The sequence below is a fragment of the Henckelia pumila genome, chromosome 3 (genome assembly GCF_033568475.1).
Source record: "Henckelia pumila isolate YLH828 chromosome 3, ASM3356847v2, whole genome shotgun sequence".
Taxonomy (NCBI): domain Eukaryota; kingdom Viridiplantae; phylum Streptophyta; class Magnoliopsida; order Lamiales; family Gesneriaceae; genus Henckelia; species Henckelia pumila.
In genome coordinates, this window is record NC_133122.1 from 202,323,373 (window position 1) to 202,337,862 (window position 14,490).

Below are 14,490 nucleotides of genomic sequence, written 5' to 3' on the forward strand. Positions count from 1 at the left end.
ATTCCAACAAATGAAATATGGTGGATCGATTATCGGGGCTGAACATGAAGAAAAATAATGGAAATAGAAGGTGGGTCGGTCGGTCGGTCGGAGAGAAGGTATGTGGGAATCGGAGGAAAAAAGGTAGAGAAAACACAAAAATTTAATCAAGAAAAAATGGAATTAGTCAAGAACTTGCAGGTGGAGTCGCGGCAACGGAGCGTTCCGAGAGAAGAATATAGCGAAGAAGCTATGCGTTTCCCAGAGAAGACAGCTTCTACATTTGGCCTGCAATATTGGGGCCAATAATAATAAACAAAAAAAAGAAAAAAAAATTATTTTGGCGCCAGCTGAAGCCCATGGATCCCCTGCACACTAGTGTGCAGGGAACCAATCCTCTCTATATATATATATATGGAAGCATGTGTATATTATAATACTCCCTTCATCTCAATTATAATGTCCACGTTTTTTTTTTTTTTTGTCCCAAATATATAGTCATATATCATATTTATTAATATTTTTTTACACTTCTTTACTAATATATCTCTATTAACTGCACCTTAAAAATTGTGCAATCATTTTTTAATACATTAAATAGAGATAAAATAGGAAGTTTATAGAAAATTTGTTTTCCCAATAAATTTTTCTTAATCTGTGTGAAAAACAAAACAGGACAAAGTAATCGGGACAGATGGTGTGTTACATATTGTTATTTTCAATTTATGATCAATAAAATATTATAATTTTTTTGGTGTACTATAATAAGTTTTTATTATAAAATTTTAATAAATATTATTTTAAATCTCGTGAGGTTTTGTAATTAAAATTCGAAAAATTATGAATGATAAAACTTTATTTTATTTTGGAAATAGAAAAATATATTTGTATATATATATTATTTTTAATATAACTAGTATGTATGAGACTAGTGTTAGTATAAAGACTATTTTAATAGAAATGAAAAAAAAATGTGTGAGTTTGAATTAATTGTTCATCCAAATCTTTAGGTTGAACCAAAGACAGTTATTGACATTTTATTGTTGTACCTTAGTTTTTAATTATTGTACTTAATAGAATTTCATGGAGTCTTTAAAAGTCTATTGATATTTTGAATATCTCTATACTTTTATAGAGTTTTTAAAAATCAAAATTTGAATACCACATGACTGTTTAAAATTCTACAAACAAATGTTCATCTTGAATACCACTGAACTTTTATGGAGTATATAAAAGTCTAGATTGAATATCTCCATAATTTTAAACTTCACAAAAATCATTAAAAATCTGGAACCAATACACCCCTAATCAAATTGAATTTTATGTTTATTTTTTTGCTTTTTTTACGGTAAGGGGAAATAGTGGGATAATTCATTAAAATATCCCTTTAGTTTTAACCGAGTCATGATATGTCCTTAATGTTTTTCCATGGCAATTTATATCCCTCATATTTTGCATTGTGTCTCAAATTTATCATCGCCGTCAAGTCTCGTGATAATTCCATCAACCACTAACATAAGACTTGGCGGTGGGGACAGATTTGGGACAAAATTCAAAACATGAGGGATATAAAACCACCTCGAAAAAATATTAAGGACATAATTGAGACTCGTTTGAAACTAGAGGGATATTTTAATGAATTATCCCCATTAAGAGAATTATCACGAGAGATGCACGTGATAATATTTGCCCAAATTAAAAGTCCAATTCCACTCTATTCAACCCTAATTCCCAACTCGCTCCCTTGTTTACTCCTCAAATTCTCTCCAATTCTCTCTATGTCATCATGAAATTCTCTCCAATTCTGGATCACGTGAATTAATACAAGACTGTGAAAGAATTTCAGGCAATTCCAGGTGAGAAAAGATCGTATCCGGCAACAGGTTCCTCGACTATTCTTGTCATTAATGATAAATACCCCCCATCCTGTGGATTTTTTTTTCCGCTTTCGCTGATTTTACCGTCGGTGGAGGTGATGGTGTTCAGCGGTTCAAGAGGTTGCGCGTCTATGCTGTGAAGGGTGATTTCATGGAAGCTTCTAAATCACGTTGGAGAATTCGGGTTACGAATCCGAATCCAAAATGGGTTATGGAAGACATGCCGATGGGTCGGGTAATGCCCGACATACCTATCCTGCACACCGACGATCTCATCGTTTTAAATGTGAAGCCGGGTGGGAATCCATTAACGACTCGGTACTGAACCTATTCTATACAAACCGAACGAACCGACCCGAAGAAAATATTCACCGTGCTCAAACTGAGCACAATCCCAAGACTCTACCACTCATCAACCACCTTATTCCATATGGCAGAGTCCTAGTGGGGGAAAGCAATCCAAACGTAAGGTACACCTTCACAAGCGCGAGGTAGCCACACGAGAATTAATGAATGGGGCGATTTGGGAATTAAGGTTGGAGAGAATATAATTGAGCTTCTAATTTGGGAAAATATCTTTACGTGTATCTCTCATGATAATTCCGTCAACCACAAACAATAGGCTTGACGGCGAGGATGAATTTGAGACACAATGCAAAACATGAGGGATATAAATGACCATGAAAAAACATTAAAGACATAATCAGGACTCGGTTAAAACTAAAGGGATATTTTAATGAATTATCCCGTCAACCACTAACAAAAAACTTGACGGTGGGGACAGATTTGAAACACAATTCAAAACATGAGTGATATAAACCGTCTCGAAAAAACATTAAGAACATAATTGAGACTAGCTTGAAATTAGAGGGATATTTTAATAATTATCCCGGAAATAGTAGCTATATTTCTCGGTCAACAGCGCCTATTCTTATCTTGATGTTGTAAACAAGAGATCCCGATACAAAATAAAGACCCTCTGCCTCACTCTACGTATAAGAATTTCAGATTTTTGTATTCCCCGCTGACGGAAAAATTCTTCGGATGGCAGTCCCGATTGTTCAGTTCTCGATCTTCCCTCTGGTGAGAACACTCGGAATTGCAGTTGTCGCATTGGTACTTCTATGGACTCTGCATTACAGAGGTGGATTAGCGCTTGTATCGGAAAACAAAGATCTCATATTTAACGTATTCTTCTCCTTATTTTCTTGGTTTACTTTGATCTGATTGTGGAGTCTTCTTTTTTTTTTTAATGGGTTTTGGAGTAAATTATGGATTGTGGTGTTGGTGGGGAATTTGTTATTGAATTGGGCGGATTTTCTTCTTTGGGTTTTTTCAGGTTCATCCTCTTTTGATGGTGACTGGACTCGTTCTTCTGAATGGTGAAGGTAAGAACAATATGCGGGATACGATAACAGTTTAGAATTCATAATTAGAGGAACTTGGAAGTAACAGTGGATTCAAAGAGAAGAAACCTCGCCGCAAATGATTTGTATACAAAGCCTTTTTTCTTCTTCTTTTTCTTTTTCCCCCTTTGGTGTGAGCCTATGATTACTCTATGATTCATATTGAACGTTTTAGCTTTCGGTCACCATTGATTGTCATGTTTTAACGACATAAAATGAATTTGCAGCAATGCTAGCCTATAAGACCGTTTCAGGAACAAAAAGTTTCAAAAAACTGGTTCATCTTTCGCTGCAATTCCTGGCATTCTGTTGCGGCGTCGTTGGATTATGGGCCGCATGGAAGTTTCACATTGACAAAGGAATCGATAATTTCTACAGCCTCCACTCGTGGCTGGGCATAGCATGTCTTTTCTTGTTCGGAGTTCAGGTTTATATTTTCCAGTTTTAAATCATCTTCTTATATAAGTCTTCAGGGCCTTTACGATTCATCGTTTGCGTCGCTCTGACTATAGATAATAGATAGATACATGGGTATATGAGGGACTATGAGGGCAAATTGATAATACAAATTTAGTTCACAAGTAGGGATGACAATTGGTCGGATCTAAACCCGACCATGGGGTATATGAGGAACTATGAGGGAAAATTGATAATACAAATTTAGTTCACAAGTAGGGATGGCAATTGGTCGGATCTAAACCCGACCCCGCATCAAACCCGTCCCGATGGGGCGGGTCTAGACCCGCCTAAGCGGATCCAAAAGCAGGTCCGGGGCGGGTCTCGGGTTTGGCCAGACCCACCCCGTCATAATATATATATGTATATACATTTATATATATAAATATAAAGTATATACATAATATTAATAATATTATACAATTAATTACAAGTTGATAAATTTTAACTTGTGCTTAAACATTATCAATATATATTTGAAATTAAATTAAATGATTTTTGTAAATTTTTAAACTTTTTAATTTAATAAATTTAAAAATATTTAATTTTTGACGGATCCAACGGGTCTAACCCGGATTGAACCCGCCCCGTTGTCATCCCTATCCACAAGTATTACTTTACGTGATATCGATTAATTAATTAATTTATTTATGTGCAGTGGGCTGCCGCATTTGTTACATATTGGTATCCAGGTGGTTCGAGAAATAGTCGAGCTACCCTTTTACCGTGGCACGTATTTTTCGGCATATATATCTACGGTCTGGCTGTGGCGACATGCACAACTGGTCTCTTAGAGAAAGCTACGTTTCTTCAAACAAGCAAGACAATAACGCGCTACTCGACTGAGGCATTGCTGGTAAATTCTTTGGGAATGTTGATTATTGTTTTGGCTGGGTTCGTGATTCTTGGAGTACTCTCCCCTGTTTATACAGTTAGGGGATCAGCAGATTAGTTAGAGTCTTACGGCAAAAGCTAGGTGTTATTTTAATAAGATGCTGCGAGATTTGTTTTTCGGGTTTGTTTCTGTAAAGAAAGGCGAGAGATATCATGTAAAGGCAGTTGCTCTTTGGTAACAGACATCCTACGTTTACACAAGTTGAGAATTAAGATTTGTTACAAACGGGTAATAGGTAGCATTATTTCAAAAATATTGATTATTGATTGGTAATGCCAATAAAAGACGGTAAGAATACCAAAATTCTTAAAGGGTTACAAAAGCTCATTACAAAATGATACGTTCCATCCAAAATCTGCCCGGAGAGGCGGAATATTCGCACTCTTCACAGAATCAGGTGAAAAATTCAAATCAGAAATCAGTTCTTGTAATGACATAAATTCTTATTGTTCCAAAAATGGGATACAAAACAAACCGGGATCTAGTATGCATCTTTATGTCCACAATTGTTCTCGTCGATATTCTCGAACAATGACAGGCACACTCGTCGGTGGTATCTAAACAAACATTATCATTTGTGAACATAAAAATAAATCAGCTGCATGGAGAAGAGAAATACAGGAAAACTAAATGAAGCAGCTACAACACCAAGTTCAGAATTCCATTTTTTTTTTATTTCTAAAAAATAAAAATATTTATTACCAAAGAAATAAAGAAACACAAATTCAATTTTTCTCAATCATATCGATATGGTATGAACTCAAGAAATTGTAAATCCAGTGCAAAAAAACTTACCATGCCATAGTCCGTTATGATCATTGAAACATAATCAGAAGGTGTTGCATCATAACTGGAGCAATGAAATGAAAAAGGTAAACCATAACAATAACAAATAGCATTACAAATATGAAATCGTGTATACAACAAAACCAAGCTTACATCAGATTCAGCATTTGTAGATTCTCACTTTTGGCCCAACCATCTAAAGAACTAATTTCCTTTCTGCCAGAAACTCTTGAGATAGCATCCGGATCACCTGTAATGGCATGTCAAGGCCTTGGCAGGAAATCTAAGCAGTCACTAATGCAGGAAAACTGTATAAAGGAAAAGCTATTTCTGTACCAAGTTCATTGGAGCAGATTGAATCAAGTTGAACCCTTTCGTGAAATTTGTACGCTTCACAACATACCAAGACTGGGATGCGGAACTGGTGAGCAACCATAGCAACACATGCGGTGCCAACCCTCGAATAAACCGTCCCATTAGACAATATCGATGAAGCACCCAAAAATACTCTAGTCACCTCGTGCATGAGATAAGAAACAGCATTTATATGGGTATATGTACAGTTAATACCCTTTCCCACGAGCCTACGAAGCAACTTTTGTCCTTCAAGCTTCGGACGTGAATCGACTACCACCACTCGGAACTGTTTACCAAGCTCATGAGCATGTAACAACACCATTTCAACAGCAGATGAAGAAGCATATGTGAGAAGAACATCACCATCCCTGATTTTGGTCACAGCGTGATTTACAATCACCTTATCTGCTAAAATTATCTTCTCACTAATAAAATGTTCAATATCCGAGATAAGACTTGCTTTTGCCTCAGACTCGGACAGGCTCAAAGGTAATTTTGCAATTCGAGTTTTAAGAAATCTAATAGCATTCCCCATGCTAATTGAAAGGGGTCTGCATTCAATCAGAAAAGAGATGTAACCATTAATTTTTGTAGTCAAGTCCCTGATCAGGGCTTTCTCTGGTGGTGTGTAGTAGTCTTTAATTGCCTCTTGAAATGCTTGGAGCATAGTAACACAGCGAGCATTGCCACCAGATATATCACCATCTAGATATCTTAGACCAACCTGACAAGTGTAAAGTCACTATAGGATAGACTGCAACAAGAATGGGGCAAATTATTTTACTGACTATGATAAATTGGGGGAAGGTATTTTACACTCGACAATCCCCGGAAAGATTATACGACCAAGAACTTTGTACAAAGTCACTCATACTGTTCATAGCCAAGGTAATTCCTTTCATCAACGACAAGCTTAAAAGCAAATATATGTGCCTTAGTTACCTTGTAAACTACAGGATGAACAGTATCAAGTTGAAATAACTTCGATTCCAGGTCAAGAAGTCGTGCTCCATGTTCATACTGTGGTAAATGCCTAAAGAGTTCAACCCTATTTTTGGCTTCAATTTGTTTTACCACTGATCGTTTCTTTGCCTTTTCAACTCTATTTGTATCATCAAACTGCATCCTAGGATGAGGGACATCTTTCTTTCTATCTTTATCTATTTGGCGTTCGCCACCTTTTTTCTCAGAAGCGGCAACAGGAGAGCTATCTGTCCTCTGTGGAACCACCTTCAGAGCCTTACCGGTATTGGCATTTGCAGAATTGGCCCCAGATGCAACAGAAGCCTTATTTCCCTCACCTGGAAAGATATATATAACATTAAAAAATGGAAAAGTGTTACAGAAAAAATTTCTGAAAGCGTAAAAAACAGGCGTGCATGGCGATAACTGATTTAGTTGACACAGGTCATCATCCACCAAATAGAAAAACAAAAAGGAAAAAAAAGGAGACAGGCAAGCAAAGCTGGGCAATAAGATGAAATTTTCAGCACACAGGGCGAGGAATTCAAAATAATGCAATAGATTTAAAGAAAAACAAACAAACTGCGAGGTTCTTCAACTTCAAACACGCAGGATGTCACAAGAAATTGAACAAAATGCTTGCCAGACTTAAGCCATTTAACTGATGAAGAGCCACGAATTGATTCAGAAACAGACAAAGAGATAATTCATAGCTAAACCACAGGTAAGGAACTACGAACCAAACAATTCGAATCTTTAAAGCACCTGAGCTTTACAACATCAGATAGGACAACGAGACTCATCCACCCGAACATACTAGAAGTAAAATTATTGACATCCTCAAAATTGAGGACAGACACATCTTCTCAATGGTCACCACAAGCAAGATCTTAGCTTTAATCGTTCCAGAGAAAAAAAAAACTAAACAAGACTAAAACACTAATCAGTCACTTGAAAACAATTTGAAACGAACTGACAATATCAGTGGTAAATAGTGCTACATTGAGTGGCACATCCACTATCCGTTCAAAACCAACACAAGTAAGTATTAACTCCATAACATAAATCTCTCCAAAATAAAAATAAATTATACACCTCTAGCAGAAGCCTTTGCGGCTCTTTGAGCCTCTTGAGCAGCCCGTCTTTCAGCCTTGGAGGTCTTCTCTTTCAATGGCTTTACACCGGCAGGCCTCTTCTCTTTCCGCATTTCCTCATTTACCCCTCCATCTATTTTCTCAAAAAAATCGTATCATAGAGATAATCTAGAAAGTCAGGCGAACATAAGTGAAAAAGTAGAAAGAAGAAAACCTGTGACATCATGATGCAATTTCACCACACTATTCTGCTTAACAGCTGCCATTTCGAACCCAGCAGCAGGCAAAGAAGTGGCAAATTTTCCAGAACCACCCCGGCCCAACTTAGGGGATATGTGGTCCTCCGAGAAATCTGTGACCGCCGTAGAGGGGTTATAGCTTCCAACTGGAATATCAGAATCCGCAGCGCGGGAGGCATGGAGAAGGGATAACGGTGGCCCGCGAGGAGAGTGGCGTGAGAGGTCAGTGGGTAAGTTGCGCGGCGGCGGGATCATGACGGGGTACAAGGAGTTTCCAGAGGGTGAAATGTTGGAGACAGGAGGGGACGATGATGTGGGGTCGGGTGGAGCCGATTGAGACCGATCGGGTGGAGCGAAGAATCCGACTTGCCGGAATTTCGGGTCGCTGACAGTGCGAGGAACACGGCGCGGGTCCATTGCTGGGGGTTCGAATTAGGGTTTGGAGAATTGGGGCAAATGATTTTGTTTTTCTTATTTGGTGGTTCTCGTTGTACGTACGTTAATGCTTTGTTTGAGATGATGGAATCTCTTTTATTATTATTATTATGTTATATATATTTTTTTAAAGGGAGATTAGGAAATGAGAAATTGAGTCTAATGATCCTTTGGAAAGAAAGCATTGATGTATGTATTGTCTTTATCGACAGAGCACATAGATTATACTGTGAAACATAATATGAAGGAGTGACGTTTTACCGGGTTTTATGAGAAACCGATTATCGGGCTTAGATGTCATTCTTGGCAGCTTCTACGTCGTTTGGCGGGAATAGCCGAACTTAAGAATAGGAGGAGATTTTATTGAAATCTTATATGAATCAGAAAAAAGTGGTGGAACATTGAGATCAGTCTCAAATGTTAGCTTTCTCACATGCCTTAGAATACTGCAGGCTTGTAGACATCGAAAGTAGAGGAGAACCTTTCACCTGGTGCAACAGAAGGCAAGGGGCTGAGTTAATATTTGTGTAGTTTGACAGATTTGTTTGTACTCTAGCTTGGCGTAATCTTTTTCCCCTTGGTGGAATGTGACGTCCTATGATTTTAGAAATTTTAAAGAATTTAGACTCAAAAACGTGTGGGGAAAATTTTCAAGTATAGCAGTCGCGTTTTCATGTTCAATAAATCGTGATTGAAATTAAAATCTATGTAAATAACACTTAAAAATTCCCGAGACTCTAAAGACATAAAAGTTTTGAAACAAAAGATGCAACCCTACAATCAACAAAGGTTGTTATACGGGCACGTCAAAACCTCTAATTATATGACAAACCTGAACCGACGATTAAATTCTTAAGAAAGCGGACGAAACATGAGTTTTAATAAAATAAACTTAGTGCGAAAAATACTTTATAAAACATTCGGAAAACCAATCATAAATCTATCATAATGAAATAAACAACATAAAAGATTAAAAACTTAAAATCATTAAAACTCATCGTCACGAGACCGTCATTGATTATACTTAAATCTAAACTTTTCTTTAACACTGAAGTTTAAAGGTCGTGCATCAAAATAATGTAATAACAAAATAACAATAAACATATGCAAAATTTATCGCTTTAAAGCGTTAGAGATTCGAACAGTTGTACCTTGAAATCCTCTCACCTTGCAATCCTCTCACCTCTTGAACTCTTCAGTCTTTTTACCAAAACTTTAAATATTTACTACACAAATCCTGTAGTAACCCGTATCCTATTTTAAGTTAAATTAATTTTAATCATGATTAAAGGTTACTAAATACATGATCAAGAGATTAAATGAGATTAAAATATAAATTCTGGACTTCGAATATTTTGGTGAGTTTGGATGGTTCGAACTGGGTTCGGAAGATCCGAACTACGCACAGTTTGGAAGCAACAAATTTATTCGGAAGCAAGGCAGATCGGAACATCCGATCGTAGGAACGGAGCTTCCGATCATGTTCGGAAGGTCCGAAGACAAGATCGGAGTTTCCGATGATGTGTACCGGTGACTAATCCATGAGGTTTGACATGTGTATGCCATGCAGAGATCGGAACGTCCGATCTCCCGTGTCAAGCATGCAGAGATCAGAACTTTCGATCCCCTGATCGGAGCTTCCAATCTCAGCCGAGGTTTGGGCTATAAATAGGGGTCTTTGGACAGTTATTTGAAGTACCAATTCCGAGTTTCCCTTCTCTGATCAGTAGTATATTGAGGGCCCGACGGTATAAGTGAGGTACTGGACTAATATCATCAAGTTGAGAGCAGAAACTAGGGTTTTGACATCAGCGGACTAACGACGGACGAAGGTATGGTCCGAAATTCCTATTTAATTTATAGGAGTATATGTTAGCTTAGTTAAGGCTAGTAGAGCAAGATTAGTGATACGATATATATTTGATTGTAGGCTTGGAACTTAGACTCTGTTAGACTTGATCTACTACTAGAGGTACGTAAGTACTGACTGAGATATCCAGCAAGCATACATGCTTATATGTTGCATTAAATGGCATGATTATGTGGCATGATATATGTTTTACAGCTTTTATATTCATATGTCATGTGCACATATACATTTATCCTATTTCCTTTGTGATAGCCATGATAGTAGAGCCGCTCAGCTCTACACCTATTTATATTGTCTGACACCGGGAGTTATCGCGTGAGCGGAGTGTAAAGCCCGGGATTATATAATTTAATCCAAACTTATTTAATTTTAATCCGAGTATATTTAATTTGGGAATATTTAGAGTTTCAATTTAAATTCTAATATTCTTAAATTATTTAGGATTGAAATTGAATTAAAATAAGGGTCGATGACTGAATTGCAATTTCTGAAGATTTGAGGGGTTAAAATGCAATTTGGCATGAAGTTATCAGATTATTATTTGCTTCATCAGCATGTATATGTGTGAAACACATACTTCACTCAGAATTTTGCGAGCAGAAGTCGAGATCTTCATATTTCTTTTGTTTTCCGATTTTCAAATTGAAAGAGTAGGTGCCCGGTGAGCCAACTTGTGGCTAAGGGCTTTGATGACTCTTTCTATAAACAATCTTTTGTTTAATATAATTTACACTTTTATTAATGGCAATAACTTTATCTTTCTTCATATTGTTATATTGTGATATACTATTGTTGTTTTGATAAAGACCTTGAATATACTATAGTGTATGTAAGATGTGGTAGAACATGAAGATGTCTATCATGAAACACATCTTATAGTCACTGTGTATTCTAAACTGTTCCTAGTCGATTGAGCCGTCCGATAATAAGGATAAGGATCGCTCGAGTTTGAGACTAGCATTTGCGATGCAGAGTACCACGTTTCATTGGTAAGGAACATAGAGATGTTCGAAGCATGCAAATGGATATTCATACAATGAATGATCGAACTACCCTATCCGGACTTTCCAAGTGGTTATCACTTATCGAGTGGATAAAGTCCGCGGTTTTGGTTGTACACCATTAGTCCTTATTACTTGAAACATCATTGAGACTCTATATGCTAGTACTGTGCTTTGACTCGTTTACCGACTCTATTGGGGTCATCAGGTGTCGGGATTGGGTACAGTTACAACACATATAGGAGTCGATGCTTTGTTGTCAAGGATTCACCACATACTTGCGAGTGTGGATATCCTATGCGATCTGAGGAGATATTAGTGTGACGAATCTCTGGCCAAAGTACATGATGTGTTTTAAGAAATGGTTTCTTAGTAACACATGCGATGTCACTATTTGATCTTCAAGATGTATTGCATAGTTATATCTCGAACGACTCTCGATTTACCAATGGTTGTTGATTCGATCGGGATATATGGATGAAGGGACCGTACTGTATGCTAACCAAAATCTATTGGTTCTTGCAGGCACTATCAGTGATACCTAGGGAATCATGGGGCGATGTTGCTAGGCGCTCTTACCATGATTCGATGGGCAAGTCGGAAATTGTTGTTCCGAGTCACAAGGAGTTGTGAGCCCACGGCTAGCTGTATCCCTGAACCATTGAGGGTCACACAGAGTAATGGATTTTTAATCCCCGTTGAGATAGTTAAATTTAAAGAGTTAAATTTAATGAACAAAGAAGTTGGACTTCTTATTTAAGAATAGAGGAGTAAGATTTCCTAAAATGACATAGGGATGAGCATTTTTGGAAATCACTGAATTCGGATTCAGAAACATTTATCTTGACTTTAAAAGGTGCAGAAATGGTTTCTGTGCACATTGGTGAAATCGGTTTATCAATCGGAGTCATGATGAATTTTATATTAATTTCTGAACATGCGGACTTTGCTTGTCGGGCTTGAACTTATGACTAATGGGCCCTAAGCTGTTAGCGGCCTACATTATAAATAAGTTATTGCAGTACAGAAATTAGACACAACAGGTCACAATTTTCGAAAAACCCTAGTTTTCTCTCTAACAGTGGCCGCCCCCCTCCCCTCTGCTCAGGAAAAATCCAGCCTGTGAATTTTGAATTAGAGTCTGGTTTAACGGATCAAATTCGTTAATTCTCTTCGTAGAAACTTCTGATATATTTTCTAGTGCAATCTATCAGAGGGATTAAATCTCTGTTCGTGGACCTGATTGAAGAACAGTTCGTCCATCAGTTCCAGGGATATACAACAAGAGCATAGCAATCTGTTGGTGTCCATAATCTCGCTTCGAGATTGGAGGTAAAAATTTATAATTGTTATTTAATTTTACACACACACAATTTAATCGTTAAGTTTTGATACCCATTATGGAATCGTTCCATATAAAATTTTTAAACTTTCGCTGCACCGGGTATCAATTCTGATTGATCTGATCGCCGCGTTCTACAACAGTGGTATCAGAGCCAGGTTGCTCAGATCAAGCGATTAAATTAATCGATTGTACAAAAATTTTTTAGCCTCGGTTTTTTGAAACAAAATAAATTTTTAAATTAAAAAAAAAAAAAATTTCGGGCAAAAACACGGGCAGCGATTGGATCGCTGCCCGTGGGCAGCGAGAGTCGCTACCCAGGGCAGCGATCGTCGCTGCCCTAGGGGCAGCCGGGCTGCCCGGCCCGAGCCCCTTTGGGGCGCGGGCAGCCCGGGAGCGTCCCGGGCGGCCCGCGAAAAATTAATTTTTAATTTTTAAAATTAAAATTTTAATATGATAAAATTCTATTTTTGGTCCGATCGAAAATTGTTTTTGATTGGTCCACGAGGCGTCGGATCGAATTGTTCGAGTCCGAAAATTTTAAAATTGATTTTTGGATAAATTTGAATTTTTGGAAAATTTATAAATTTTATTCGTTAAATCAGATTTTATGAAATTAATTATTTTTGGTACAATTGATGATAAGATATGATCTTATGGAAATATTGAGTAAAATATGATTTTATGTATAAAATTGGATTTTATATGTAAAATATGATTTTATTTGATAAAAAGATAAAATATGATTTTGTATGTAAAATAAGATTTTATATATGAAATATGATTTTATCCTTTTAATTTAAATTGTAATTGCATGTTATCCAATAAATTAATTTTGAATTAAATGTTATTGGATAAGGATGATCGATTGCCATGACCAATTTTGTAGGTGTATGTTAGGAATTTACATTTGTTTTTATTGTTGTTGGATTTATTAATGGGCCTGGTTTATGGCCCAATATGAATTGTCATATGTAATAAAAGTGGGCTTGGTTTATGGCCCGTTCCCACCCCTTAAAAATGTATCCCCTACTTGTCATTGTTATTTATTGTAAATACATTAGATTTAGTGGAAGATGAAGATTTGAAGATGGAGGTGGGCCCAGCAGACAATAAAGACAGAAGAAATGTAAATTGGAAGCACAATGTAATAGGATTGCATTGCATACTGCATATTACCAAGGATTGGACTAAGACTCGTGATTGGCAACCACGGGTCGATTAGAAATGGAATCGATCATCCTATATAATATGTGATATTATTGTTGTATGCATGTTTTAGACAAAATTGTGTGAATCCGGCAAGCATAAAAAATTTTAAAAATGATGAGACAAATTTTCAAAATTAAAATCCCTCATTTTAAATATGATTTAAAATTGATATCAAGATAAATAAAGGAAATTTAAATTTGTTTAAATGTTCCTACCTTCCATCAACGATCAATGTATGAGATGCTACCCGCGGATACGGTCCGGCTCATATTATTGGGGGGGCCCGTTCGTCGAAAAGCTGTACATTGGATCGACACATGTTGTAAGTTGGGTGGAACTCCCATGGGATCGGCTCATATTATTGGGGGATCCACATGGCGACCGTCCATCACAACTTAATATTGATGGGTCATCTTGACATGTCACAATAAACGGCGTCATATTATTGGGCCCTTATTGGACATGAGGTAAAAACGTGGAGGTTGCTTTGGAAGCAATTGGGCTCTACCTTTTGAAAATTATGGTTGGCTGATATTATTCGGGACCATAGTTTGTCAATTGGACTCCATGTTCTCACT

At 37.0% G+C, this 14,490-nt stretch overlaps 2 protein-coding genes across 2 annotated transcripts; one reads left to right on the forward strand and one right to left on the reverse strand.

The window, feature by feature from the left end:
• Window positions 1-2,813: 2,813 nt before the first annotated feature.
• LOC140890385 (transmembrane ascorbate ferrireductase 2) lies at window positions 2,814-4,825 on the forward strand. Its single transcript, XM_073298145.1, has 4 exons — window positions 2,814-3,044; window positions 3,196-3,244; window positions 3,490-3,689; window positions 4,377-4,825. Exons 1-4 carry the CDS (start codon window positions 2,901-2,903, stop codon window positions 4,668-4,670), a joined length of 687 nt encoding a protein of 228 aa, XP_073154246.1. The 5' UTR covers window positions 2,814-2,900; the 3' UTR covers window positions 4,671-4,825.
• An 85-nt stretch (window positions 4,826-4,910) lies between these two features.
• On the reverse strand, window positions 4,911-8,585 carry LOC140886384 (translation initiation factor eIF2B subunit delta-like). Its single transcript, XM_073292938.1, has 7 exons — window positions 8,028-8,585; window positions 7,815-7,946; window positions 6,699-7,057; window positions 5,736-6,480; window positions 5,553-5,649; window positions 5,409-5,463; window positions 4,911-5,170 (listed from the first exon to the last, which is right to left on the reverse strand). The coding sequence occupies exons 1-7, from the start codon at window positions 8,467-8,469 to the stop codon at window positions 5,108-5,110; spliced, it is 1,893 nt and encodes a 630-aa protein (XP_073149039.1). The 5' UTR covers window positions 8,470-8,585; the 3' UTR covers window positions 4,911-5,107.
• Window positions 8,586-14,490: the final 5,905 nt, after the last annotated feature.

Excerpts from the sequence above, each read along its gene's own strand:
- LOC140890385 (XM_073298145.1), top strand. The coding sequence starts at position 2,901 with ATGGCAGTCCCGATTGTTCAGTTCTCGATCTTCCCTCTGGTGAGAACA. Across the intron at positions 3,045-3,195 it reads ACAAAGATCTCATATTTAAC|GTTCATCCTCTTTTGATGGT; the intron begins GTATTCTTCTCC and ends GGGTTTTTTCAG. Across the intron at positions 3,690-4,376 it reads TTTTCTTGTTCGGAGTTCAG|TGGGCTGCCGCATTTGTTAC; the intron begins GTTTATATTTTC and ends ATTTATGTGCAG.
- LOC140886384 (XM_073292938.1), bottom strand. The coding sequence starts at position 8,469 with ATGGACCCGCGCCGTGTTCCTCGCACTGTCAGCGACCCGAAATTCCGG. Across the intron at positions 7,058-7,814 it reads CGCAAAGGCTTCTGCTAGAG|GTGAGGGAAATAAGGCTTCT; the intron begins GTGTATAATTTA and ends ATATCTTTCCAG. Across the intron at positions 5,171-5,408 it reads TCATAACGGACTATGGCATG|ATACCACCGACGAGTGTGCC; the intron begins GTAAGTTTTTTT and ends ATGTTTGTTTAG.